The sequence below is a fragment of the Rhinopithecus roxellana genome, chromosome 12 (genome assembly GCF_007565055.1).
Source record: "Rhinopithecus roxellana isolate Shanxi Qingling chromosome 12, ASM756505v1, whole genome shotgun sequence".
NCBI lineage: Eukaryota > Metazoa > Chordata > Mammalia > Primates > Cercopithecidae > Rhinopithecus > Rhinopithecus roxellana.
In genome coordinates this window covers 115,701,253-115,728,604 of record NC_044560.1, presented here as the reverse complement: position 1 = coordinate 115,728,604, position 27,352 = coordinate 115,701,253, and the positions used below count along the sequence as shown (strand labels likewise).

The 27,352-nt window shown below is 49.2% G+C and overlaps 2 protein-coding genes across 7 annotated transcripts in view; both read right to left on the bottom strand.

The window, feature by feature from the left end:
• The window catches only part of LOC104667258 (sialic acid-binding Ig-like lectin 7), an 11,112-nt gene extending 1,700 nt beyond the window's left edge, over positions 1-9,412 (bottom strand). The window contains exons 1-6 of one of the 2 annotated variants that reach the window (XM_010369594.2): positions 8,089-9,411; positions 6,245-6,523; positions 5,975-6,022; positions 4,818-5,084; positions 4,093-4,189; positions 3,626-3,722 (exon numbers count right to left, since the gene is read on the bottom strand). In XM_010369594.2, the coding sequence (XP_010367896.1) occupies positions 3,626-3,722; positions 4,093-4,189; positions 4,818-5,084; positions 5,975-6,022; positions 6,245-6,523; positions 8,089-8,518 (1,218 nt within the window). In that variant the 5' untranslated portion in view covers positions 8,519-9,411. Of the gene's footprint in view, positions 1-3,625; positions 3,723-4,092; positions 4,190-4,817; positions 5,085-5,974; positions 6,023-6,244; positions 6,524-8,088 lie in introns of both variants that reach the window. The other variant, XM_030942419.1, reaches the window with a different exon arrangement.
• Positions 8,183-27,352, bottom strand: LOC104667259 (sialic acid-binding Ig-like lectin 9). Of its 5 annotated transcripts, none has more exons than XR_004060410.1 (8): positions 26,654-27,352; positions 26,173-26,451; positions 25,922-25,969; positions 24,809-25,066; positions 24,060-24,147; positions 23,592-23,688; positions 9,441-9,570; positions 8,183-8,320 (listed from the first exon to the last, which is right to left on the bottom strand). XR_004060410.1 is itself a non-coding variant. In XM_030942420.1 (7 exons), exons 1-7 carry the CDS (start codon positions 27,081-27,083, stop codon positions 22,041-22,043), a joined length of 1,353 nt encoding a protein of 450 aa, XP_030798280.1. In that variant the 5' UTR covers positions 27,084-27,350; the 3' UTR covers positions 21,828-22,040. The 5 variants fall into 5 exon arrangements, 3 of the variants coding, with proteins under 3 accessions (XP_030798280.1, XP_010367898.1, XP_030798282.1); XR_004060409.1 differs by having other exon boundaries at positions 8,246-8,367; XM_030942420.1 differs by lacking the exons at positions 8,183-8,320; positions 9,441-9,570 and adding an exon at positions 21,828-22,226 and having other exon boundaries at positions 26,173-26,418; positions 26,654-27,350.

The window sequence follows — 27,352 nt, the reverse complement described above, 5'->3', positions numbered from 1 at the left end:
ACATCTAAGCACTGCTATTATCAAGGTCACCGTGACTGCCAGTTGGCTGAGTCTAAATGTCCATCTTGCAGTCTTCTCCTTCCTGGACTTTGCAGCAGCAGAGGACCCAGCTGCTCACCTTCCCTACACAGAGGCCTTCTTGACTCAACTACAGGGCATTGTGCTTTTCTGGGTCCACCTTACCTTCTTGGCAACCTCTTTGCCAATTGCTCCAGGTCTCCCTGACCTTAAATATCAGAGCAGCCCTGGGCTCTTTTCTTCTTTACCTTTACCTTGGGATCTCATCCACTGTGTTGGCTTCACGTCATCAACAGGCTGATGACTCCCAAATCTATACCCCCAGCCCACTCTTCTCTCCTGACTATAGTCTTTGATCCAGTGGTATAATTCAAACCCCCACGTTCTTGTCTAAAGACACACAAAACTCAACCTATTCAATCTGAACTCCTCCTTTTCTTTCCCAAATCTCTTTCTCCTGCAATCTTTTCAGCCTCAATGATTGGCACCTCCGTTCTTTCCACTGCTCAGAGCAAAAATCTGGAAGTAATTCTTGCTCCCTTTCTGTGGCTCACATTCTAATTCCAATTCATTAACAAATTCCAGTAGGTTCCACTGCAGAATTCATCTGGGAGACAGTCATGTCCACCACTGCTGCTATCTTGGTTCCAGCCAACACCACCTTCTGCCTGGGATGTTCACCAGCCTCCTCTCTAGCTCCTATGCTCTGCCCTTCCCCTGCCACACACACGGTCTCTTCTGCACACAGTGGCCAGAGGAATCCCATGAAAATGAAAGTTGATCATGTCCTTCTGCTCAAAACTCTCCAAATGCTCACAGTAGCCTGTGCAGTCAGACATGATTCATACACAGGTTCAACTCCTCCAAAGTCATTTCCTGCTCTCGGTCCTGCCTCCCTCTGTCTAATCACACAGGTGTTCTATGGCTCCTCTCCTCTCCTCTTCCTGTGCCTGAGCCTCGCTTTGCTCTTCCTTCTGCCTGGAAGGCTCTTCAGTCACACAATAAATGTCAGATCTGAGCCTCCTTCTGTTCCTACTGAAACAATTCCCAAATGCTGAGGAAGACTGACTCTTCCCCAGCTCATTCTATGAGGCCAGTATCATCCTGATACCAAAATCTGGCAAAGACACGACAAAAGAAGAAAACATCAGGCCAATATCCTTGATGACCCTTGATGCAAAATTCCTCAACAAAATACTTGCAAACTGAATCCATCAGCACATCAAAAGGCTAATCCACCATGATCAAGTTGGCTTCACGTTGGTTCAACATACACAAATCAATAAATGTGATGCACCACACAAACAGAACTAAAGACGAAAACACATGATTATCTCAATAGATGCAGAAAAGGCTTTTGATAAAATTCAACATCGCTTCATGTTAAAAACTCTCAGTAAACTAGGTATGGAAGGAACATATCTCAAAATAATAAGGGCTATCTATGATGAACCCACAGCCAACATCATATTGAATATGGAAAAGCTGAAAGCATTCCCCTTGAAAGCCAGCACAAGACAAGGATGCCCTCTCTCACCACTCCTATTTAACATAATATTGGAAATTCTGGACAGAGCAATCAGGCAAGAGAAAGAAATAAAGAGCATCCAAATAGGAAGAGAGGAATTTATTTCTCCTTACAGATGATATGATTCTATATCTAGAAAACCTCATAGTCCCAGTCCAAAAGCTTCTTAAATGATAAATAACTTCAGTAAAGTTTTCAGATACAAAATCAATATAGAAAAATCACTAGTATTTCTATACACCAGGAACAACCAAGGCAAGAGTCACATTAGGAACACAATCCCATTCACAACTGCCACAAAAAGAATAAAATTTTTAGAAATACAGCTAACCAGGGAGGTGAAATAACTCTACAATGAGAATTACAAAACACTGCTCAAAGAAATAAGGTGACACAAATGGAAAAATATACTATGCTCATGGATAAGAAGAATAAAAATCATAAAAATGGCCATACTGCCCAAAGAAATGTACACATTCAATGCTATTTCTATCAAGCTACCAATGAGATTCTTCACAGAACTAGAAAAAAACAATTTTAAAATTTACATGAAACCAAAAAAGTGCCCAAATAGCCAAGGCAATCCTAAGCAAAAAGAAAAGTTGGAGGTATCACATTACCCAAATTTAAACTATACTACAAGGATACAGTAAGCAAAACAGCATGGTACTGGTACAAAAACAGACACATAGACCAATAGAACAGAATAGAGAGCCCAGAAATAAAGCCACACACCTACAACCATTTGATCTTCAACAAAGCTGACAAAAACAAGACATGGGGAAAGGACTCCTGATTCAATAAATGGTGCTGGGATAACTGTCTAGCCACATGCAGAAGATTGAGTGGGACTGCCTCCTTATACCACATACAAAAATCACTCAAGATGGGTTAAAAACTTAAATGTAAAACCCAAAACTATAAAAACTCTGGAAGACAATGTAGGCGATACCATTCAGGACCTATAAACAGGCAAAGATTTCATGACAAAGATGCCAAAAGCAAACACAACAAAAGCAAAAATTGACAAATGGGATCTAATTAAACTTAAGAGCTTCTGCACAGCAAAAGAAGCTATCAACAGAGTAAACCACCTACAGAATGGGAGAAAATATTTGCAAACTGTGCATCAGACAAAGGTCTAATATCCGGCATCTATAAGGAACGTAAACAAATTTATAAGAGAAAAACAACCCCATTAAAAAGTGAGCAAAGGGCATGAACAGATACTTTTCTAAAGAAGACGTATATGGGGCCAACAAACATGAGAAAAAGCTCAATATCACTGACCACTAGAGAGGTGCAAATCAGAACCACAATGAAATACCATCTCATAACTGCAGGGCTGCAGTTATGAAGTTTGGGCTTTTTCTCTAGGTTAGAGCTTGTCAAACTAGAGCCCTTGGGACAAATTCTACCCACTGCTTGTTTTTATAAGTAAAGTTTTATTGGCACACAGCCAGCTAATCATTTACACATGGTCTATGGCTAATTTCCTGCTACAACAGTAGAGTTGAGGAGCTGCAATGAGACTGTGTAGCCCAGAAAGCCAAAAATATTTCCTATCTGGCCTTTCCAGATAGTGTTTTCTGGCTTCTGCTCTAGACAGTGTTGGGGGTGGGAACAACCATCCAAATGCAAAGAAACTGGTCAGTGATGGCTTCTGAACGATTCCTCCCATCGGGGCAAGGGACACAATAGGCAGGGAGGTCAGGAAGTCCAAGACAGAGATCCTCAGTCCTCAGCATTGAAAGGGTTTAGGATTCGTGGGGGTGGGAGCAATGCTAGCCATTCTTAGGGAGGAAAAATGCACAAGATTTGGTGAATGTGGGGCCATAGAGAAGAAAGGGAGAACAGAGAGGAGATAATTCTTTCTCCATGCCTGGCCTGAGAGAAAGTAGGTAGGAGGGACTGTCATACAGTCAGCAAGATGGGGAATCCTTCAGGAGAAGCTGGCTGGTGGGAAGGAGGAGGAGGTGAGGAGAAAATTTTGGCCATGATGAGCAGAGAAATCCTGGAGGCCATCCGTGGGAGATGTCCAAGCTGGATGCTGGGTGTGGAGACGTCCATATCACTCACCTGAGAGGCTGAGCCCCTGATGGCATTTGCATCCTCCATGCCTGTATCTCCCATGCCCGCTGCTGGCCTTGCTGATTTCTTCCTGCAGGACCTCACTCTAAGTGAAGAGACCAGAGAGCCTTTCAGTGTGGTCAGATCGGGGTGCAGTGGGCAGACCAACCTCTGCCCTGTATTTCCTACTGGGGGGCCAGAGGGGTAACTGAGATGGGAGGGGAGTGGTCCAGTCCCAGAGGCCCCAGTGTTGAAAACAGAGGCTCCTGCCTCCTGGATGGTGAGGCCCGAGGTTCACCACAGATGTGGAGCCCCACAAACAAGGGCGCTCTTGAAATTCTCGCCGTGCACCCGTGAGCTCATTCTTGCCCCAAGCTCTTGACCCATGCAGGCCCTTCCAGCTCTGGCTTCAGGGATTCTGCTACCAGCCCGCCCTCCCCCAGGACTCTCCCTCCTTCCCCAGGGTCAGTGCTCACACAGTGAAGATGATGCAGAAGGAGAGGAAGACCAGGACTGTGGCTCCAGCTCCCCCGACCGCCCCCAGCATCACTCCTGATACAGGCCTCATTTTGCCTGAGGATGGATTGGAATTGTTTTGGGGATCCCACTCCAAGAACTGGGTCTCTTCTCCTCCCACTTCCTGTAGGGCCCCCACTTGGGTACCCTAATCCCCCTTCCCAGAAACAAAGAGCAAGAATGGGAGGGAGGAGGAAGGAACCACTCTTGCGGTCACTGAGGCATGAGAGTGGTGAGTGCAGCCTGCCTGTATTTGAAATTTTGATTTGTATTCACTGTCAAATTATTTTGCAACAATTTTTATTTTTTAAAAAAGATAATCACATCCAATATTATTTCACCTGCTTGCTGAGTTGTTTTATTTTTTGTTTTTTAGTTGTGTGCCCAAAGGTGAGTGCCTTGCTTGTGTCACCCTAGTTCAGGCACTGGAAAGCAAGGCGCTTGTCTCCCCAAACACACCTGTCCAGGCCCCAGCTCCTCCCCTCCAAGACCCACTCCTCCCCTCTTCCTGCTTCATACACCTTTCCTGGCAGGGAGAGGACAGTGATGCTCTGGGTTGTGGGGAAGTTCCAGGTCTCACAGCTGAGCACAGACCAGATTTGAGCTCCCCCTTGAAGTTCAGGAGCACTGGGTGGACCATGAGGATGAGGCACATGTGTTCTCCTCCAGCCCCTCTCTTACCCACCTGTGTACTCCTGTTGCAGGGAGAGGCTCAGGGAAATGTGTTGGGAGCCCAGAGAGTTCTGAGCTTGACAGGTGAATTCCCCTTCATCTCCCAGGTGCACTCGCAGCTCCAATACCAGAGGGTTCGAGGGCTGTGAGGGGTACAGGGTCAGGCTCCTCCGGGTCCAGCTCAGCCTGGCAGGGGGATTGCTGTCAACAGCACAGACCAAGCGCAGTGACTGGCCCTCTAGGACTGAAAGAGATGAGCTGTTCCCCAGAGCTGTGGAGGCTGTAGAGAAAAAGTTGGAGGGTCAAAAGACAAAGTGATTGAAACAGGGAGGAAGGATATAGAATGAGACTGGGGAATGGAACAGATAGTGATGTAGGCTGGTGCAGGGACATACTTATGTTCACCACTCACTGCTGGGAATGTAAACGTGCCCACCTTTAATTGAGAACAACTTCGCCACATCTTTCAAAATCAGAAAGAACATATGACACTGGTAAATTTTGCTTTTAGGAATTTATCCCATACACTTATACATTCCTTGGGGAGTAGATACAACATTGTTCATTGCAGTGTTGGTGCCGTAGGATAAAATTAGTGCCATGATCTTCCATTAGGAGATGCCACAAAATCAGAGACTATTCAGACAGTGGAATCACACACAGCCCTAGAGGAGGGGGCGAACAGTCTCACTACTGACGTCAAACCACCTCTGAGATCCTCCAGGTGCACAAACCAAGGCTCAGGGCAGCCTGGCAGACCCTGGTTGATTCTGTGGACACATTTTGCTGTGAATTTTAAATTTTTGCCCACGTGATTATGGCATATATCCAAAAGAATGTAGCTCAAAACTACTGGGTAAAATAAAAAGATGAGGTAGGTGGCGTATTCAGGAGATGGAAGATAAGAGGCCCAAAGCATGCTCCTGCTGTGTGTATTTCCCCCGTCCTTGCTGCAGGGCTGAGGAGGGTGTGTGTGCAGGAGTCTAAGGGGAGTGGAGGGGAAGAGGACAGGTGCTCAGGTGGCCACAGAGGCTAAGGATGGGGAGGGGGCCTGGGTTCAGCTACAAGGGAGCCTCAGATCACCAGGGTGAGTCAGAATGAGGAGGGACCTGGCCTTGCCCTGAACTGAAGGCCCTGCCCCCCCCCCCCAGGGAAGGGGTTCCATCCTACCTGTGCCTTCTCCTTGGAAGACAGTCACAGTCAAGTTCTGAGGAGGGTCTGGGACAGAAAGACACGGAGACCCGCATCACTGTGAGGCCTGGGGACACTGGCCCTATCTCCCCAAGAGCTGCATAAATGGGGAAGGTGGGGCCAGTGTCCTCCCGATCCCACAACCAGCCCAGATTCCGGGACCCAGCACCCAGTGTCGAGCACTGACCCCATCCTCTGCCCTCAGGGACGCCCCCCCCCCATCAGGGACTGTCCTGGCTGAGCACTCACAGGGCACATTGAGTCGGATGGTCCTATTCGTGGTCACGCCGGCCCCAGGCAAGGTCACCTGACAGGTGACGCTGGTGCCGTGGTCCTGGGGCTGTGGGATGAGGGTGAGTACTGAGGAGCGGGTGGTGGACGGGTGTGGGGGGAACACGGAGGTCCCCATCCAGGAGATCACAGGGGGCGTCCCCAGCTCACAGGCCCAGGGCACAGAGCAGGTCAGATTCTGGAGGCAGCCAGACTCCAGGGTACCAAGGATGAGGATGTTGGGCCTGTGTGTTAGGGCTGGTGAAGAGAGAGGGACTTAGGATCAGGACGGAGGATCCATGGTGCAGCCCTGGGGGAAGCTCAGGCTCTGGTTCAGCCTCTTCCCTGAGCCCAACTTGCTTCACCCTCAGCCCTCTCCCAGGTCAGGGACCCCATCCCAGCCTTTCCCTGCCACCCCATGACCTTTCCTGGAGCCCGTGCCTTATCTATCACATTCACAGACAGCTGCTTTGTTTTGTAATTCCATCTTATCCGTCCTCTCTCCACCTGGAAATAGTAGTTCCCCGAATCCCCCTTCCTGGCATCTCTGATGCTCAGGGAGCAGTTTTTGGTCTTCAGGTCCCCAAGGAGGTGGAATCAGTGGAATCAGCCTCATGTCTCCTGCACTTTTCTATTTTTGATGTTTGTGGCCACTGGATTATTCCATTGTATGTTGATCCGTTTCTTGAACCAGCAGCCATGGACAGGGCTACAGTCAGTCCAGTAGTAATGGGGGTAAAGGACACTGCAGGGCATAGAGACACACAGGCCCTCCTGCACCATCACCGACTCCGGCACCTCCAGCCTGTATCTTGACTGGGATGCTGTGGGAAAATGAGGCTCAGCCCAGCCCCCACTGTCCCTCTCTTCATTTGCCCACAGGAGAGGCAGCAGCATCTCTGAGACAGAGGGTTCCTGGGCTCCCTGTGTGAGCAGAGAAGGGAGAGGCAGAGGAGGGGCAGGGCTGTGGAACCCACAGGGGGCTGGAGACCTCAGCCCTGCACAGAAGAGAAACTTCAAACCCACACGCTATAGGACCTGGTTCCTTCTGCACAGAGTGAAGGAAACCCTAAAGCTCAGAGACCCTAGAGACCCACCCAGGGAGGAGCCGAGACTGTGTCCCACCTCCTACCTCTGGGCTTCCCTGGAGCACCAGGGCCTGCACCAGACACATGGGTCCTGCCCTCCCGGCCTCTGGACCATCATGGAGGTCCCTTCTGTCTTTTGAGCGTCTAAATGTGGATCTCTGAAGACCTTGGGGCATAAAAGACGGAGGGGCCCTGTGCTGAGTCCCCTCGCCCAGGCTCAGGTGCCTCTGCTGCCCTTGGTTTGCACCAGGAAATTGTCCCTCCCTGGCCTGGCCTGAGAGAGTCACAGGGTTGTGTAGACCTAAGGTTCTCCGCTGGGGAGGACTTAATCCCCCAGGAGGTTTGACAATGTGTGGAGGTAATTGTTATTGTCCCACTGCATGGGTGGGGCGGGTGCTTCTGGCATCTGGTGGGGAGAGGCCTGGGATGCTGCTAAACCCCTGCCATGCCCAGGACAGGCCCCAAAACTAGGAGTCATGCGGCCCCACATGCCACAATGCCAGTGTCAGAGCAGGATGAGGATGTCAGGTCTGTGGGCCAGGGCTGGTGAGGGGAGGGCTTGCAGGATCAGGAGGGGCATTTGAGGTGCGGTCCTGGAGAAGCTCAGGCTCTGGTCCAGCCCCTCCCCTGAGTTTATCACCCCCAGCTCCCTCCCAGGACACGTGTCCCATCCCAGCCATGCCCTAAAGCCCCCGTCACATTTGTCTTTGGCCTCTCATGGAGCCCGTGCCTTACCTGTCACAAGCACAGACAGCGGGTAATGCATATAATTCCATTTTGTCTTTCCTGTCTCCACACGAAAGAAGTATGTCCCTGCATCACTCCTTCTGGCATCTCTGATGCTCAGGGTGCAATTCTTGGTCTGTGGGTCCCCAAGGAGGTGGAATCGGTCCCGAGTCTCCTCCCGCACTGCTCGAGCTGGGTTGTTTGTGGCCACTGGAGCGTCCAAGTATATATCATCCCCTGCCTGGAACCAGTAGCCATGAACTGGGTCAGAGTCAGTCTGGCTGTCCCCTGGGTAGGAGAAGGAGCAGCGCACATGGACACACAGGCCCTCCTGCACCGTTACAGACCTCTGCATCGTCAGTGGGTAATCCTTCCAGTTACTCCTCTGTCCCTCCACCCTCTCCCTCCCCCAGAGCAGGGGCAACAGCAGCAGCAGCATGTCTGGGGTTGGAGGTGCCAGGGCCGCCAGGGAACGTCTGTTCCTCAGGGTTCTTGTCTCAGAAAGTGAGGGCTCAAGACTTAGAAGAGGCCCCACAGGAAGTTGGTGGTGAGGTCAGAACAGTGACCTCCTTAGAAGAGGAACTTCACACCCAGATACTGTCAGGGCTAGGTCAGCCCTGGGAGATCCACCATCCACCACCCCGTGTTCACTCCTGGGTTCCTGAGGCCAGAGCAGAAGACAGACTCACCCAGATTCCCACCCCATGCAAGGCCCATCCCACCTCCTGCCTGACTCTCAATGCCTTTCCCTTTAGGTGACATTTTCTGCAGGGTGAAAATAAGTCCCATCTGGCCAGACCCCTGAGTCACAGGCTGTGGATGTCTGTGTAGCTCAGAGGTGGGACTCAGGGCCATGAGAGACAGGGGTGCAGGTGGGGTGAACAGGCAGCCTCTCATCCCTCCCTCAGCAGCCACAAGGTGGGCAACCCCTCTGCACAATGAGGTCAACACAGCAGAGCCGGACACTGTCCCCAAGGAATCACTGTGCAGTGGGGGGACACTGAGGCTCCTGATGTTTGAGCTGTCCACAGCAGGAGCTTCAGTGGGGGCACAGGCAGGGTGGGGTCGCTCTCCCCTAGGTCAGGGGTTCAGTCTCAGGAGGACCGAGCAGACAGACACGGGGCTGTGGAGGTGAGGATTCCGCCTGTTGATACATGCCAAGGACACGTAGGGGAGCCCAGCCTGCAGGAGGCCGGGGAAACTGAGGCTGTGGCTGTTGTACTGTGGGGTTTGGAAGACAGGAAAGTCATAAGGGAAAGGATCAATATGAAAAGAGCAGACACTTCTCCCATCCTCACAGCTCTCTGGGCACAAGGACATTTCCCCTCACCACTGCTATCTCACGAGGCCTGGTTACTTACTACAGGGTATGAGGGCCGGCCCCGGGGCTTTGCTCCTGCAGGTACTGCTCCCAGGGGTTCAGGTGAACAGGAGACATGCAGCAAAGACACCAGCCGCGGGGTGTCCACCCTCATCGATGGGTGGGATTTCCTGAGAGAAGAAACATGCACCTGACTTCAACAGATTATTTTAAACTGTGTGGCCGGTCTGGGAGGAAGTGGGGAAAATCCTGCAAGCTGCAGCCGCCTTAGATCCAGGTCAGCTTTTCTTGAAACAGTTTTTTTTTTGGGGGGGGGGGAAATACAAGACAGGTACATAAAAGTGTCCCCTAAAAAGCAACTCAGTGATTCACACAAAATTACCATCCTTCAAGAATTAGAACATCACAAAAGAATTGTCAAGTCTCTCCCTTGAAATGAAGAAAGAGATTTTATTCACTCATTCACCCTTACATTCCCCTTTCCTATTGCCCATGCCCCCGCTCCCTCCTGAAGGAACCCCTAGCCTCACTTTAATAATAATAGTCTTCCTACTGTTCTATGTAGTTTTTTTTGTTTTGTTTTGTTTTTTTGAGACGGAGTCTCGCTCTGTCGCCGGGGCTGGAGTGCAGTGGCCGGATCTCAGCTCACTGCAAGCTCCGCCTCCCGGGTTCCCGCCATTCTCCTGCCTCAGCCTCCTGGGTAGCTGGGACTACAGGCGCCCGCCACCTCACCCGGCTAGTTTTTTGTATTTTTTAGTAGAGACGGGGTTTCACCAGGTTAGCCAGGATGGTCTCGATCTCCTGACCTCGTGATCCATCCGTCTCGGCCTCCCAAAGTGCTGGGATTACAGGCTTGAGCCACCGCGCCCGGTCTGTTCTATGTAGTTTTATCATTGGCCCATGCTGCCTTAAAATTCTAACTTCGCATAGGTTTTCCTGAAGACTTTGTATACACGGAAAATCCCAGTCTGTTTTCTTGCACACAACTGCATTGATCTGCTCAGCCCACATTGTCCCCCAGTTGTCTATAACCTAGGGTAGATCATTTGGCTGTGACGATTGACAGAGGAAAATGCTGGGTTTGGGCATCCATTGCCACTCCCCACCCTTACCTCCAGTCCCTGCATTTGCAGCTGGTATCTCATCCTGCAGACCAGTCTGCCTCCTGGGCACCCCCTCCTTGCCCAGTCACTCTCTCCCCATAAGGACATTTGCAGCATCTCAGTGGGCAGAAGTGTTACCGATGGTGCCATGCAGTTCATTCTTGGTGTCTTAAACAAATAATTGGCTGAGACACACACAGACAGCAAAGCAAGCAGCAGCAGTTTATTAAGCATGGTATCACACTCTTGGAGAGGGAGCGAACTGATCTCTATGAGGTGAGATCAGCATTACTTTGGTGTACTTTGGGTCCTTTTATGTATGTTTGTTTTTCTTCGCTTCCCAAGGCTGCTAAATCTCTAGCCAGCGTCTGCCTTTTTTGGGGGGAAGGGGTGGTGAGGTGAGGTGGGGACAGAGTCTCACTCTGTCACCCAAGCTTGAGTGCAGTGGCATGATCTTGGCTCACTGCAGCCTCAACCTTCTGGGTTCAAGCGATTCTTCTGCCTCAGCCTCCCTAGTAGCTGGGACTACAGGCACCCGCCACCATGCCTGGCTAATTTTTGTGTTTTTAGTAGAGATGGGGTTTCACCAGGTTGGTCAGGCTGGTCCTGAATTCCTGACCTCAAGTGATCTGCCCACCTTGGCCTCCCAAAGTGCTGGGATTACAGGCATGAGTCACTGTGCCTGGCCAGTGTCTGCCTTTTTGATGGTTAAGTGTGTTGCTTAGTTACTTTGACCAATCCCATAATTTTAAGTACATGGATAATATGCAGTCCATATGTAGGAGCTTTAATGAGCTGATTATCATACAGGGTCAGGTTAAGGATACTTTTTCTCTCAAATGCACATGTCTAGCTCTGAAGAACTGCCCCTTACTGGTTTGGTCCAGATCTTGCTGGCCACGGGGGTCCTTGCTTGCTTCTCTGTCTTACTTTTTGTTTTGGCTGCTCAACTTCTGCCTTTTGCTTCTTGCTTACCTGTCCCCTCACCTTGCTTCTGCTCTCTGCTTTTATTTATTCTCCTCTTTATCCAACTTTTAATTCTCTTTGCTATGCTCCTGCCTTATTTTTCTATTCTCCTCCTGCCTCAGAAGGGCTCTGGACCATGGCCCCTCTCTTTCCCACAGTCCCCAATTGGCAATTAAAATCAGAAAAAAAATGGGAAGGAGAAACTTGAGGAAGCCATAGAATCTGTGGAAAGGAGGAACTTGTGAACCACGTATGACCCAGGAGAGCTGACAAGCCCTCTACTCCCACTTCCACAATTTGGAGAGGAAGACATTAAGGTCCACAGTGACAAGTGCTGTGGTCTGAATATGTCACCTCAAAATTCCTTTGTTGAAATTTGAATCCCCATGTGATAGTATTAGAAGGTATAATGTTTCGGGAGGCGATTAGGCTATGAGGACTCTGGGATTAGTCTAATGGGATTAGTTCCCAAATCTGAGAGACCCAAGGGAATTTGTACAGCCCTTCTACCACATGAGAACATAAGGAGAAGGCACCATCTATGAGGAAGCAAACTGTCTCCAGACACCAAACCTGCTGGCACCTTGGTCTTGGACTTCCCAGCCTCCAGAACTGTGAGAAATGAATTTCTGTTGTTTATAAACCAGTAGTTTATGGTATTTTGTTGTAGCAGCCTGAATGGACAGAGACAGGAAATGAATTGCCCAAATCACACAGGTCTCCTGGGCCCTGTCTCCTGCACCAGTGTCTGCCCAGGAGATGCTTAATTTTGTCTGCCCAGGACAGAGTGGGCTGGGATGGGGGAAGCTGATGTTACTTGGAGAGTGGAAGAACTGTCAAGTCTCTCACATGAGATGAGGAAAGACATTTCATTCATTCATTCACTCATTCATTCATTCATTCTGTATTCAGATTGTGAGCACCTGTGCTGTGCCTTGAGATTTCCAGCAAAGGGTAAGTGTTTACCCAATCACTCCCTCCCAGGAGGGGAAGTTGCAGCATCTCAGTGGTCAGAAGGGTTGAGCCATGGCTGACAGTGATGTCCTGCATCTGTCCCACAGGGCTGGGTGTCCACATCTGAGTTCTGTCTTGAGCAGGAGGGGCTCAGTCAGGCCTCTCCGCCCTGCTCCCCTGGGGGCCTCCACACCCGCAGAGCCAACACGGGCCTCAGATTAGCATCGGCCACTTCAATTCTAACTCAGGCAGGACAGGACAGCTCAGCCCCATCTGGAACTTGGGGGCCAATCCTCAGCTTCCCCAGAAAAGAGCAGGCCTGCACCTGGAGTAGTAGCGCCAGGTGAGGCCATAGGTGAAGGGGAAGCCAGTGCCCATGAGGGCCTCTTGATTAGGTGAGAACCAGGGGCTGGGAGACCTCCTGATCTTCACTCACATGTCTGCACCCAGCGGGGCTTCCTGGGAGTGGGGAGAAGAGGGTGAGGTTCTGTTCCTAGATCTAGGCCCCTCTCACAGCCCAACACCTGACCAGGCTGTCTGCCCCGGTACCCGTTCGGAAGCTCCCTCTGCACAGAGAGGCTCAGGGAAATGTGCTGGGAGCCCAGTGGGTGCTAAGCCTCACAGGCAAGGTCCCCCCACCTCCAGTCCCTTTCTGGGGCAGCTCTAGGATCCCACTTGCTGAGAGCTAGGAGAGATTCAGTGTTCTTCCCTCCTGAGACCAGCTCAGTGAGGCAGGGGAGTTGTCAGTCACACAGACCAGGCCCAGGGACTGACCCTCCAGGACAGGCCGCGAGGTGCCATTGCTCAGGGTCTTCAGGGCTGAGTGAGGAAGACAGTGAGAGCAGGGAGGGTGGAGCTGAGAGGCCGTCTCTCCCGCAACCCCACACAAACAGAAAGAGGAGACACCTGACTGTGTGACACATACTCACGAATGCAAATCCAGGCGTTCAAAAAGCTGAAAGACCCCGCAGGGAAAGAGGCTGAGCTGAGACTAGTGGAGGAGTTGGTCCTATTAACAGGTGGCTAAGGGCACCTCAAGTGGAGGGGAAAAAGCACAGGCCGTGAGACAGCCTGGCAGATGAAGGGCCCTGCAAATATGTCTGGGGTCTTCCAGGGAGAGATTGGAGGTGCTGGGACATGATCAGCTGAGGAGCTTGGACTGAGGGTTCCAGGGAACCAGAGAGGGCTCTGAGCAGGGAAGAGGCAGTGTCAGCTCTGGATGCAGGAAAATTTTTCAGGGCTTGTGCTGTGAGGGCCGCAGCAAGGAGGCGAGAGGCTTCAGACCGGGACGTTGGGTGGGAAGTGGAGCAGTGGTCAAGACCAAAAAGGGCCTGGCCATGCCGATGGAGGGCAGGAGACAGGGAATGGAGGGAGGAGGAAGGGCATGATGGCAGACATTTTTGGGGAAGTGAAGTTTACAGGAACCCCTGACTCATGAGTGGGGTGGTTGAAAACAGGAGGCAACTGGAATAAGTCCTGGGTCCTGACTGGGATAACTGGAGAGGTGGGGTGGGGGATGGAGACACCATGTCCAAGAAGAGGCTCGAGGGGCAGAAAGTGGGAGAGACATCAGGGCAGGGCTCACAGCTGAGCCACAGGGTGGATGTGCTCACTCGGGAAGCACGTGGAAGGGAAGGGGCAGCTCAGGGAATACGTGTCAGGCACTTTCCTGGGGCTGTCTTATCACAGGTTCCCTCAGCGTGGGAGGAACTGGCTTGGAAAAACAAGAGTAATCCCAACAGGAAGCCAGTGGGTAGGGGCAAAATGGTAATCACTCACATAAGTGCAACTTCAGACTTATGGGTGCCAGAGGTGGGAGGTTTCTGGAGATGAGCGTTTTTCCCTTCCCGTCCATGTAGATCTCAGTGAGGAACAGAGAAAGCAAAAAACTCCCCAGAGTCACCCTGGCGGATGCGTCTTTCATACTTGAAAGAGTTTATGAAACACCGGAATTATTTCTGCCTTGCATATTCAGAAGAACTTGCCACTTATTTTTTTTTGCCTGGAAAATAACATTTGCTATTCAATCAGCTTTGTTATGAAACCACGGTCTTTTCCATAGGTAGCTCACAACATGACCTCCAGCTTCATCAAAGTGAGAAAGCAAGAGACAGCAAGAGAGAGAGAATGAGGCACAAGTTAGTCTTTTATAATGTGATCTTAGGCAGAACATTAGCAAGCAGGTTCGCAAGACCCACGGCCACCCTGCAGCTGATGCACACCACGTTTAAGAACTCCCATCACCCACGGCCACCCTGCCAAAATGCTTTGTCAGCAACCCCTATTGGACCGTTGTTACCAGTGGACCCCGAACACCTTGGTTGTTCCAGCATAGGAGGTCTTAACCTTGAGGGGCCAGAAAAAAAAAAAAAAAAAAAGCCATGGGCCAGGTCCCAGGTCCCCATGGTTACAGCGTGCAGCTTAGGAGTGCTGAGTTGAGCCCGGGCCCCTTGAAATCATCCAGAAACAAATGCAGTTGTCTAAGCCCAATTTATACCACTGTGAAACCCTCAAGGGCATCAGAGAATATAAAAGCAAAGAGCCCTATCCAAAGAACAGCAATTTCAAAGATTAAAGGAACATCAACCCACACAGATGAGAAAGAACCAGTGAAAGAAATCTGACACATCCAAAAGCCAGAGTATTTTAGCTTCAAGTGACCACACTATCTCCCCGGCAATGTTCTTAATGAGTCTGAAATGACTGAAATGACAGACATAGAATTCAGAATCTGGCAACAGAGATCACCAAGACTCAGGAGAAACTCGAAAACCGAGTCCAAGGAATGTAGGAAATCCAATAAAAATGATTCAAGATCTGAAAGATAAAATAACCATTTTAAGAGAGAACCAAACTGATCTGTTAGAGCTGAAGAACTGCAAAAATTGCATAATACAAGTAGAAGTATTAACATCAGAAGAGATTAAGCTGAGAAAAGAATCTCAGAGCTCAAAGACCAGTTCTTTGAATCAACCCAATCAGACAAAAATAATAAAAAAAAAAAAAGAATTTAAAAAAAAATGACGAAAACCTCCAAGAAATATGGGATTATATAAAGAGACCAAACGTACAGCCCACTGGAATCCTGGAAAAAGAGAGACCCAGCAACTTGTAAAACATATTTGAGGATATCATCCACAAAAATGTCCCCAACCTTGCTAGAGAGGTTGACATAAATTCAGGAAATTCAGAGAACCCCAGCAAGATAGTATACAAGATTACCGTCCCCAAAACACATAGTCGTTAGATTTTCTAAGGTTCACATGAAAGAAAAAATATTAAATACAGCTAAAAGGAAGAGGCAGGTCATGTACAAAGGGAACCCCATCAGGCTAACAGAAGAGCTTTTAGCAGAAATCATATAAGTCAAAGACATTCGGGGCCTATATTTAGCATTCTTAAAGAAAACAAATTCCAGCCAAGAATTTCATACCCTGCCAAACTAAGCTTCATAAATGAAGGAGAAATAAAATCCCTTTCAGACAAACAAAAACTAAAAAAATTCATCACCACCGGACCTGACTTATGAGAGATCTTTAAGGGAGTGCCAAACACAGAAGTGAAAGAATGTTACATGCCACCATAGAAAGGTGTTAAGTGGTTAAATATATAGCCCACTGACATTATAAAGCAACTATACAATCAAGTCTACATAACAACCAGCTAACAACATAATGACAGGATCAAATTCTCACATCTCAATATTGACATATCAATAATGCTTTCACTGGCTGTCCCTTTTGCACAGAGTCCAACATGAGACGCAGAGGAAACAGGGATGCATAATATAGCCAGATGGGGCTGACGTAGCTCCTGAGTTAAAAATACATCTTTCTTTGGGACAGAAGGAACCACATAATTTACTCTAGTCCAGTTTGGTCCTAGCATCCAGGAAAGCAAAGATGCAATATTCCAGAATACCCATATCAAAAAGTTAGAAAGATCTCAAATTAGCAACATAACATTACACCTAGAAGAATTAGAAAAACAAGAGCAAGTCAACCCCAAAGCTAGCAGAAGAAAACAAATAACCAAAATCAGAGCTGAAGTGAATAAAATTGAGATATGAAAATTCATACAAAAATCAGCATACCCAAAAGTTGGCTCTTTGAAAGAACAGATAAGATTGATAGATCACTAGCTAGTCTAGTAAAAAAGAGGGAACCAAAACCTTTCATCATTTAAGAGTTTTTGATTTCTCTTTCATGAAAGGTAAATTTACATACAGTGAGATACATAGATTTTATTTGCATAATTCAATGTGTTTTGATAAATACATAACCACGTAATCACTATCCCAATTAAGACACAGAATATTCCCAGGACTGGCTGGGCGTGGGTGGCTCACGCCTATAATCCCAGCACTTTGGGAGGCAGAGGCGGGTGGATCACAGAGTCAAGAGATCAAGACCATCCTGGCTAACATGGTGAAACCCCATCTCTACTAATTTACTCAAGCTGTTGCATGTATTATATATTGTTTGTTATTATATATTGATGAGTATTATGCCGTTACATGGAAACACCACACTATGGTTATTTGTTCACCTGTTGATGGGTATTTGAGCTGATACCACCTTTTGGCTATTATAAATAATGCTGCTAGAAGTGTTCTTGTCCAGGTCTTTATGTGGACTTTTTGCTTTCACCCTTCTTGAGTGAGTACCTGGCAGCAGAACTGTTGGGCTATAGGGTTGATATAGTGTGTGAAACTGTCTACAAAACTGCCACTTTTTTTTTTTTTCAAAATGGTCGTACTATTTGCATCTCCACGGGAAATATATGAGATTTCCAGTTCCTCCACATCGTCTCCAACATTTGGTGCACTCGAGCTTTGTAATTTTAGCCATTCCAGGAGATGTGGTAGGGCATCTCATGGTGACTTCAATTTTTATCTCCTGATGTCAGTGGTGTTCAAAACCTTTTCATGTACTCCTGGAATTTGCATCTTTTCTCTTGTGGAATATATAATCAAGCCTTTTTGCCCATGATTGAAACTGGCACATGATTGACTGTCCAGGCACAGTGGCTCATGCCTCTAATTCCAGCACTTTGGGAGGCCGAGGTGGAAGGATTGCGTGACGCCAGGAGTTCAAGACCAACCTGAGCAGCATAATGAGCCCCTGCCTCTGCAAAACCAAAGTTAGCCAGGTGTGCTGCTACATGTCTGTAATCCTAGCTACTCGGGAGACTGAGGCAGGAGGGTCCCTCAAGCCTTTTTTTAGGCATATATTATAAATTACATGTATAAAATTCTCTCCCAGATGTGGCTTGCCTTTTCATTTTCTTAATCATATGTTTTGAGGAACAGGGATGTTTTCAATTTTGGTGAGGTCTCATTTATATACTTTCTTTCATACTTGACATTTTGAATGTGTTCTAAGCAATTATTGGATACCCATAGATATCGTCTAATTTTTCTTCTAGAGCAGCACTGTTCAGGAGAAATAAAATGTAAGCCACATATGTAATCCTAATTTTTTTTAGTAGCCACAACAAAAAAGCAACAAGAAACAGGTGAAATTACTTTCAATTATATATATATATATATATATATATATATTTTTTTTTTTTTGAGATGGAGTCTCACTCTATTGCCAAGCTGGAGTGCAGTGGCACGATCTTGGCTCACTGCAAGTTCCATCTCCTGGGTTCACGCCATTCTCCTGCCTCAGCCTCCTGAGTAGCTGGGACTACAGGCACCTGCCACCTTGCCCATCTAATTTTTTGTATTTTTAGTAGAGACGGGGTTTCACTGTGTGAGCCAGGACGTTCTCAATCTCTTGACCTCGTGATCTGCCTGCCTTGGCCTCCCAAAGTGCTGGGATTACAGGCGTGAGCCACCGCGCCCAGTCTCAATAATATTTTATTTAACCTGATACATCCAAAGTAGCATCCTATCAACATGTAATCAATTTTAAATATTTATTAATTAGATTTTTATATTATTTTCTCACTAAATGTAGGCCATTTCAAGTGCTCAGTAGCCACACGTGGCTAGTGGTTACCATATCGAACAGCACAGTTATACAAACATTATAGTCTCCACTTTTAGGTTTATGATTCGCTTCAGGCTAATTTTTTGTGTGTGATGTGAGAAAGGGCTCAACACTCATATTTACCAACCCTAATTTCACTTGTTCCACTAACATTTATCTTTTATTTATTTATTTTCAAGGTGGGGTCTCACTCTGTTGCAGGCTGGAGTGCAGTGGTACAATCTCGGCTCACTGCAACCTCTGCCTCTCAGGTTCAAGCAATTCTCCTGCTTCAGCCTCCCTAGTACCTGGGATTACAGGTATTAGGCAATTTTTTTTTTTTTTTTTTTTTTTTTTTTTGTGGAGATGGTGTATCACCATGTTATCCAGGCTGGTCTCAAACTCCTGACCTCAAGTGATCCACCCACCTCAGCCTCCCAAAGTGCTGGGATTACAGGTGTGAGCCACCGCACCCGGCCACCCACCTACATTTATTAAAAGTTTTTCCTGTCCCAATTTAATAGACTTGATGCTATTCAATTGACTGTATATGTGTGGGTCAATTTGTAGACTGTATTCTAGTCCACACCACACACTCTGTATTACTATAGTGTTAAAGTCTGACTTCTCTAAATATATTTCTTATCACAATGATTTGGTTATTCTAGGCCTTTATGTGTTTACATAAATTTTAGAAACAACTTATCAATTTACAACTATATATGTGTATATATATAAACTTATATTTACAATATACATACACTCGTATATACTCATATATACATACATATACAGATATACATATATAATATATATATACACACACATAGAAATTTTGACTGGGATTACCTAAATCAGTATGCAGACAACTGACAGTTTAACCATTTTTGTCTTCCAGTTCATGAATATGATATATTTCTTCCTTCATTTGGGCCTTCCTTAAGTCTCTCAAAAATGTTCTATATTTATCAGTACAGAAGCATTCCATGTTATTTTTGTTCATTTGTGTTGCTATAGAGTAATATCTGAGGCTGGGTAGTTTATAAAGAAAAGAGGTTTATGCAGCTTGTAGCTATAGTGAACGCCAAGAATGAAGTACTCAGACAATTCCAGCTGGGCGGGAGGCCGGAGCAGCCATCTCTGAAAGAGTGCTGCCCCAGAATCCATCCGCCAAGTATTTATTGAAAGGGCTTGTTAAACCAAAACGTCCACCAGATGGCCTTTTGCGGTCGGGTCAGGAGACACATATGGCCTTGCAAAAACACTCAAACTACATTCTCAGGAGTCTGTTTTCAGTGCTCCTTATCACACATTCTGTTCCTTTCCCTGTTTTCAGGGTCAAGGAGTTACAGTCTCATGCACAAACAACATACACACAGTGCCGCAGTATTTTTCCATGCCTCGACCTCAAATGCCTTGTACATAAGCTTGAATATGTTGCCGTGCACCCCCCAACAGTTTATTTGACTCACGGTTCTGCACCATATGCTTGGCACCAGCCTTTGCTTCTGGTGAGGGTCTCGGGAAGCTTCCACTCCTGGTGGAAGGCAAAAGGAAGTCTGCATGTGCAGACAATATGGCAAGAGAGGAAGCATGGGCTGGGGAGGGGAGGTTCCAATGTCTTTTTAACAACCAGCTCTTGGAGAAACTCTCACAGGAAGTAACAGAGTGAGAACTCCCTCATTACCTTGAAGACAGCACCAAGCCATTCATGAGGGATCCAATCCCAGGACCTGAACACCACCCATTTGGCCCCATCTCCAACACTGGGCATCAAATATCAACAGGAGGTTTGGCAGGGCCTAACAAACCATAACCAAACCATAGCATAGGATTTTTTTTTTTTTTTTTTTTTTTTTTTTGAGACAGACTCTTGCTCTGTCGCCCAGGCTGGAGTGCAATGGCACGATCTCAGCTCACTGCAACCTCCACCTCCCAGGTTCAAATAATTCTCTTGCCTCAGCCTCCCGAGCAGCAGGGACTACAGGCATACACCACCTCACCTGGCTAATTTTTGTATTTTTAGTAGAGATGGGGTTTCACCATGCTGGCCAGGCTGGTCTTGAACTCCTGACCTGAAGAGATTCACCTGCCTCAGCCTCGCAAAGTGTTGGGATGACAGGCGTGAGCCACCACACCCAGCTCACATATGATTTTTTATTGAGATGGAATCTTGCTCTGTCACCCAGGCTAGAGTGCAGTGGCACGATCTCAGTTCACTGCAAGCTCTGACTCCGGGTTCAGGCCATTCTCCTGCCTCAGCCTTCAGAGTAGCTGGGACTACAGGTGCCCGCCACCACACCCGGCTAATTGTTGTATATTTAGTAAAGACGGGGTTTCAACGTGTTAGCCAGGATGGTCTCGATCTCCTGACCTTGTGATCCGCCCACCTCGGCCTCCCAAAGTGCTGGGATTACAGGCATGAGCCACCGCGCCCGGCCGTGATTTTTAAAAAATTGTTCCTTGGTACTGTACGGTTTTCTGATGCTGCCGTAAATGGGCAAGAGCCCAGATTTAGGGAAGTGTTAGTGCCTCCTCCAGTCCTTTGATTCCTTCTCATCAGGGCTACTGCATAAAGTGACTGTTGTGAGATGTTCCTTTCCTCATTCGGGTGCTGCACGTAGGTGATTTTTTTTGGATCATGTTTAATTTGTCAGATGATCCTTTGACCCTTTGGAAACGTTTCTCATTCCCTGGGTTTGGCTTTAGAGGAGGGAGATCATGAGCTGCTGCTTCACTCTCTCCCTCAGCTCAACCCAGAAGTCCAATCCTGGAACTCCATTTTCAAAGATGGAGGCAGATGAAGGCCCAGGAGGAGGGCATTCTAGGAGGAGGGTCCCCAGTGTTCAAGGACTGAGGTATGAACCAACAGGACATGTTGCAAATGATTTGGAAAAGGCCAGAGGGACCAGTGGGTTAAGTGGTGAGGATGGAGGAGTGGACTGAGGTCGGAGAGTGATGTCATGAAGAGGATGTGACGGGAGGTTCAGGATCCAGGAGCCATGGATGGGCTGTGAGCAGCGCAGAGAGAGCTCAGTGTGTCCTAAAGACTCCCACTGGACTGTGCACAATACGTAGACTACAGAGCGCAAGGAGGCCTAGCAGTCCCAAGGAGGGGCGATGAGGCCGAAGAGGTGGGCAGGATCCAGATGCTACCCAGACCTGATTTGCAGGCTGAGGTCATTTCCTGGAAAGTTGCAGAATCACTATTTTGCAGGCAAGTGACACAGACATATAGGTACCAGTAGCCACCAGAATCAGGAGAGGTTCCCAGCAGGACCTTTGTGTTCAAAGCACAGCAATCCATCAATGCTTAGCTGTGCCAGGAGCTCTGATGGGATGTGGCTCCTGGAATGATCACCACAACCTTGCAAGTAGGGCTTCTCATTCCTGTTTTCCAGAGCAGGAAACCAAGGTACAGAGAGGTAGGAATTTGTCTGTCTTTTAGTCAAAAAAATAAAAAGGACGGCACAGTGTGGATTCAGGTTGGAGATACTTTGACTCCAAAGCCTGTGTGCTTTTCACTATGTGCCTAGCTCATCACTTTGAGGGCTGTTAATTCTACAAGAACCAGCCTCTGACTTCTCCCTTGCCTGGAGGGGCTGTGATCCCTCAATCAGGCTGAGTCTCTGCAGTTTCTCATTTGTGGATCTTGATCTCCGAGTACTCGGTGTCAGTGGCCTGTCCCTGCAAGTCCCGAGGCTTCACCGTCTGGAAGCTGAGGGATGCATACTGGTGCTCTTCTTCCCCCACTGAGGAGCGGGCAGTAGCTGGGGGAGGCTGGTATGGGGGACTGTCTTCTGCCCTGGGTTCAGTCAGGGACCCCTGAGACATGGGAGAGAGAAGGGAGCCAGAGCAGAACAGAGGCTGGGCGTGGTGACTCACGCCTGTAATCCCAGCACTTTAGGAGGCTGAGGCGGGCGGATCACCTGAGGTCAGGAGTTCAAGAGCAGCCTGGCCAACTTGGTGAAACCCTGTCTCTACTAAAAATACAAAATTAGCCAAGTGTGGTGGTGGACACCTGTAATCTCAGCTACTCAGGAGACTGAGGCAGGCGAATCACTTGAACCTAGGAGGCGGAGGTTGCAGTGAGCCAAGATTGTGCCACTGCACTATAGCCTGGGTGACAGAGCGAGACTCCCTCTCAAAAAACAAAAACAAACAAACAAAAAAATGCACTTGAGGCAAGAGCCTCACTCACTTTACCCTTGTTCTTGCCCTAGTGGAAAGGTAGGTGCTTAAAAGGTCAGAATGTGGCCGGGCCCAGTGGCTCACGCCTGTAATCCCAGCACTTTGGGAGGCCGAGGCGGGCGGATCACAAGGTCAGGAGATCGACACCATCCTGGCTAACACGGTGAAACCCTGTCTCTACTATAAATACCAAAAAATTAGCCAGACATGACGGCGGGCATTTGTAGTCCCAGCCACTCCGGAGGCTGAGGCAGGAGAATGGCTTGAACCCGGGAGGCAGAGCTTGCAGTGAGCAGAGATCACGCCACCGCACTCCAGCCTGGGCGACAGAGCAAGACTCCAACTCAAAAAAAAAAAAAAAAAAAAGGGTCAAAATGTGCACTGCTGCAGGCTATAGAGTTCGGGATTTTTACTCTAGATCAGGGGTTGTCAAACTACAGTGTTTGAGTTATATCCAGCCCACTCTTTATGTTTGTGAATAAAGTTTTATTGGCACACAGCCATATTCATTTCTTTACACAGGGTATATGGCTTCTTTCTCGCTACAATAGCAGATACGAGGAGCTGCAATGAGACTGTGTGGCCCATGAAGCCAAAAATAGTTTCTATCTGTCGCTTACAGATAATATTTGCTGGCTTCTGCTCTAGACAGTATCAAGGGGTGGGGGAACAGCTATTCAAATGCAGAGGAACTGGATGATGATGCCTTCTGAACAGTCCCCCCAGTCAGGAAAGGAGAGGTGACAGGCAGGGAAGTGAGGGAGCAAAAGACAGAGATCTTCAGGCCTCAGCAATGAAGGGTCAGGATAGGGGGCAGGGACAATGCAAGCTGTTCTTAGGGGAGGAAACCAACCAAACATTGTGAATTTGGGGCTACAGAGAAGAAAGGAAGAACAGAGAGGAGGTAACTTTGGCTACGCCTGGCTGATTAGTCCTAGGGGTCATCCTGTGGGAGGTGTCCAGGCTGGATGCTGGCTGTGGAGAATCCACAGCACTCACCTGAAAGGCTGAGCCCCTGACGGTGTTTGCATCCTCTATACCCGTATCCCCCACGCCCGCAGCTGGCCTTGCCGATTTCTTCCTGCAGGACCTCACTCTGAGTGAAGAGACCAGACAGCCTTTCAGTGTGGTCAGATCGGGGTGCAGTGGGCAGACCAGGTACCCGCCATGTGTTTCCTATTAAGGGACTGCAGGGGTGACTGAGGCGGGAAAGCAGTGGTCCAGTCTTAGAGACTCCAAGGTTGAGAATAGAGACTCTCTTCTCCTGGACAGTGGGTACCAAGGTTTGCCACAGACTCAAAGCTCCTCAAACACAGGCCCACATGGAATTCTCACCATGCACCTGTGACCTCCTTCTTGCCCCAAGCTCTTGACCCATCCGGGTCCCTCCAGCTCTGGCTTCAGGGATCCAGCTCCCAGCCCGCCCTCCCCCAGGGCTCTCCCTCCCTTCCTAAGGTCCATGCTCACACAACGAAGATAATGCAGAAGGACACGAAGACCAGGGCTGTGGCTCCAGCTCCGACTGCCCCCTGAGTCACTCCTGATGTGGCTTTACCTGTTGACAGATTGGAGTTATTTTTGTGATATATCATAGAGAATTGGGTCTCTTCTCCTCCTCCTCCCACTTCCTGTAGGGTCCTATACGTCTATTTCCACTTCCCCTTCCCAGACACAAAGAACAGAAATGAGAGAGAGAAGGACATGGAGAGACTCTTCCTGAGGCCAGTGAGGCATGCAAGTGCCAGCCGTTCCTTTTTTTTTTTTTCTTTACGATGTTAATATTTTATCCATCAATGAATTTGTTTTGCATTCAGTTTTTACTGTTTATAAAAGATGGTTGCATTGCAGTATGATTTCATTTGATTGCTAACTTGTTGGGCTTTTTCCTTTTTTTTTAATTTGATGCTCAAGGCAAGTACCTCAGTTGTGTGACTCCAGTTCAGCCCTGCAAAGAAAGGCGCTTGTCTCCCTAAACACACCTGTCCAGGCCCCATCCTCTCCCCTCTGAGATCCACTCCTGCCCTCTCCCCACCCCACAACCCTTCCCTGACAGGAAGAGGACAGTAGTGCTGTGGGTCCCAGGAAAGTGCTCACAGCTGAGCACAGACCAGAGCGGAGCTCCTCTCTGAAGGTCAGGGGGCCGCTCAGTGGTCACTGAGGGTGGAGAAGGTGTGTTCTCCTCCTCCAGCTCCTCCCCAGCACACCGGTGCACTCACTCTGCAGGGAGACGTTCAGGGAGACCTGCTGAGAGCCCAGAAGGTTCTGAGCTCTGCAGGTGAATTCCTCTTCATCCCTCAGGTGCACCCAAGGCAGCTCCAGCACCCCCGAGTTTGAGGGCTGTGAAGGGCACAGGGTCAGGCCTCCCCAGCTCAGGCTCAGCCTGGCAGGGGGATTGCTGTCAACTGCACAGACCAGGCGCAGAGACTGGCCCTCTGGGACTGAGAGAGATGAGCCATTTCCCAGGACTGTGGATACTGTAGAAAAGGAGACAGAGGGTCAGGGAAGTACATAGATCTGGAGAAAAAGGAAGGATACAGAAAGAGACTGATGACAGCAACTGACACACAGACATAGACTGAAGTTCCAGACACATGTACTTCCACTACTCACTGTCGGGAATGTGAACATATAACGTAGCTACATTTTGCTTTTAGGAACTTAACCCACAGACTTAGATATTCCTGTGGAAGTAGATACAAGATGGTTCATTGCCGTGTTCCTGCCATAGGATAAAATGAGTGCCATGATCTTCCATTAGGAGGTGCCACAAAATCAGAGTCCATCCGTGCAGTGGAATCACACCCAGCCCTAGAGGAGGGTGCGGACCATCTCACTTCGGACGCCAAACCACCTCTGATCCTCCAGGGGCACAAACCGAGGCTCAGGGCAGCCTGGATGGACAGTGGCTGGTTCTGGGGAGGGGGGCAGGCATTGGAGGACAGACTCTGCTCTGCAATTTGAACTTTTGCCCATGGGCATTTATCACCCGTCCAGAAGTACTTACATCAGAACTATCGGAAATAAACAGATAAGGGTGGAGGTGTATTCAGGAGATGCATGAGAAGGAACCTCAAAGTCTGGCCCTGCTGTGTGAATGCCACCCTGTTCTTGTTTGAGGCCGAAGGGAGGTGTGGGGCGGCGGGGGTCCAAGAGTGGTGATGGGAGGATGGGAACAGGCGGCCTTGGGGCCTGAGGACACAGAGGGGCCCTGAGTTCACCCACAAGGGCATCTCTGTTTCCCAAAGTGAGTTCAGGTTGAGGAATAACCCAGCCCCATCCTGACCTGAAGGCCCTGCACCTCCAGCCCCAGGGAGGGGGCTCCATCCTACCTGTGCCATTTCCTTGGAAGACAGTCATGGTCAAGTTCTGAGGGGGGTCTGGGACAGAAAGACATGGAGACCCGCATCACTGTGGGCTGGGAACGCTGGCCCTGTCTGTCCCCAGGAGCCGCATAAACAGGGAAGACAGAGCCATTGTCCTCCTGACCCCACAACCAGCCCAGATTCCGGGACCCAGCACCCTGTGTCCAGGCTTGACGCTCACCCCATCAGGGACCCAGGCATCCTGGCCCAGCACTCACAGGACACGTTGAGGTGGATGGTCTTGTTCGTGGTCACGCTGGCCCCAGGGAAGGTCACCTGACAGGTGAGGCTGGTGCCGTGGTCCTGGGGCTGTGGGATGAGGGTGAGCACCGAGGAGCGGGTGGTGGAGGGGTCCAGGGGAGACACGGAGGTCCCCATCCAGGAGATCATAGGGGGTGTCCCCTGCTCACAGGCCCAGGGCACAGAGCAGGTCAGATTCTGGGGCCAGCCGGACTCTAGGGTGCCTGGGATGAGGATGTTGGGTCTGTGTGTCAGGGCTGGTGAACAGAGGGGGACTCAGGATCAGGACAGAGGATCCATGGTGCAGCCCTGGGGGGAACTCAGGCTCTGGTCCAGCTCCTGCCCTGAGCCCGACTCACTTCACCCTCAGCCCTCTCCCGGGGCAGGGGCCCCATCCCAGCCTTTCCCTGCCACCCCCATGACCTTTCCCTGTGGCCTTTCCTGGAGCCCGTGCCTTACCTGTCACATGCACAGAGAGCTGGTCATATTTATAATTCCATTTTATATTTCTTCTCTCCACACGAAAGAAGTATGTCCCTGCATCCCTGCTTCTGGCATCTCTGATGCTCAGGGTGCAATTCTTGGTCTGTGGGTCCCCAAGGAGGTGGAATCGGTCCCGAGTCTCCTCTTGCACTGCCCGAGCTGGGTTGTTTGTGGCCACTGGAGCGTCCCAGACTGTATGGGCCCCTGCCCGGAACCAGTAGCCATGAACTGGGTCAGAGTCAGTCTGGCTGTCCCCTGGGTAGGAGAAGGAGCAGCGCACATGGACACACAGGCCCTCCTGCACCGTCACAGACCTCTGCATCATCAGTGGGTAATCCTTCCAGTTACTCCTCTGTCCCTCCACCCTCTCCCTCCCCCAGAGCAGGGGCAGCAGCAGCAGCAGCATGTCTGGGGTTGGAGGTGCCAGGGCCGCCAGGGAACGTCTGTTCCTCAGGGTTCTTCTCTCAGGAACTGAGGGCTTAAGACTTAGGGGAAGCCCCACAGGAAGACAGGGGTGAGGTCAGAACAGTGACCTCCCCAGAGGAGGAACTTCACACACAGACACTGTCAGGCCTGGGTCAGCCCTTGGAGATCGATCATCTACAATCCCACATCCACTCCTGGGTCCCTGAGGCCAGAGCAGGAGACAGACTCACCCAGATTCCCACCCCATGC

Excerpts from the sequence above, each read along its gene's own strand:
- LOC104667259 (XM_010369596.2), bottom strand. The coding sequence starts at position 27,083 with ATGCTGCTGCTGCTGCTGCCCCTGCTCTGGGGGAGGGAGAGGGTGGAG. Across the intron at positions 26,452-26,653 it reads GCTCTCTGTGCATGTGACAG|CCCTGACACACAGACCCAAC; the intron begins GTAAGGCACGGG and ends TCTGTTCACCAG. Across the intron at positions 23,689-24,059 it reads TTCTGCATTATCTTCGTTGT|AGTGAGGTCCTGCAGGAAGA; the intron begins GTGAGCATGGAC and ends CTCTTCACTCAG.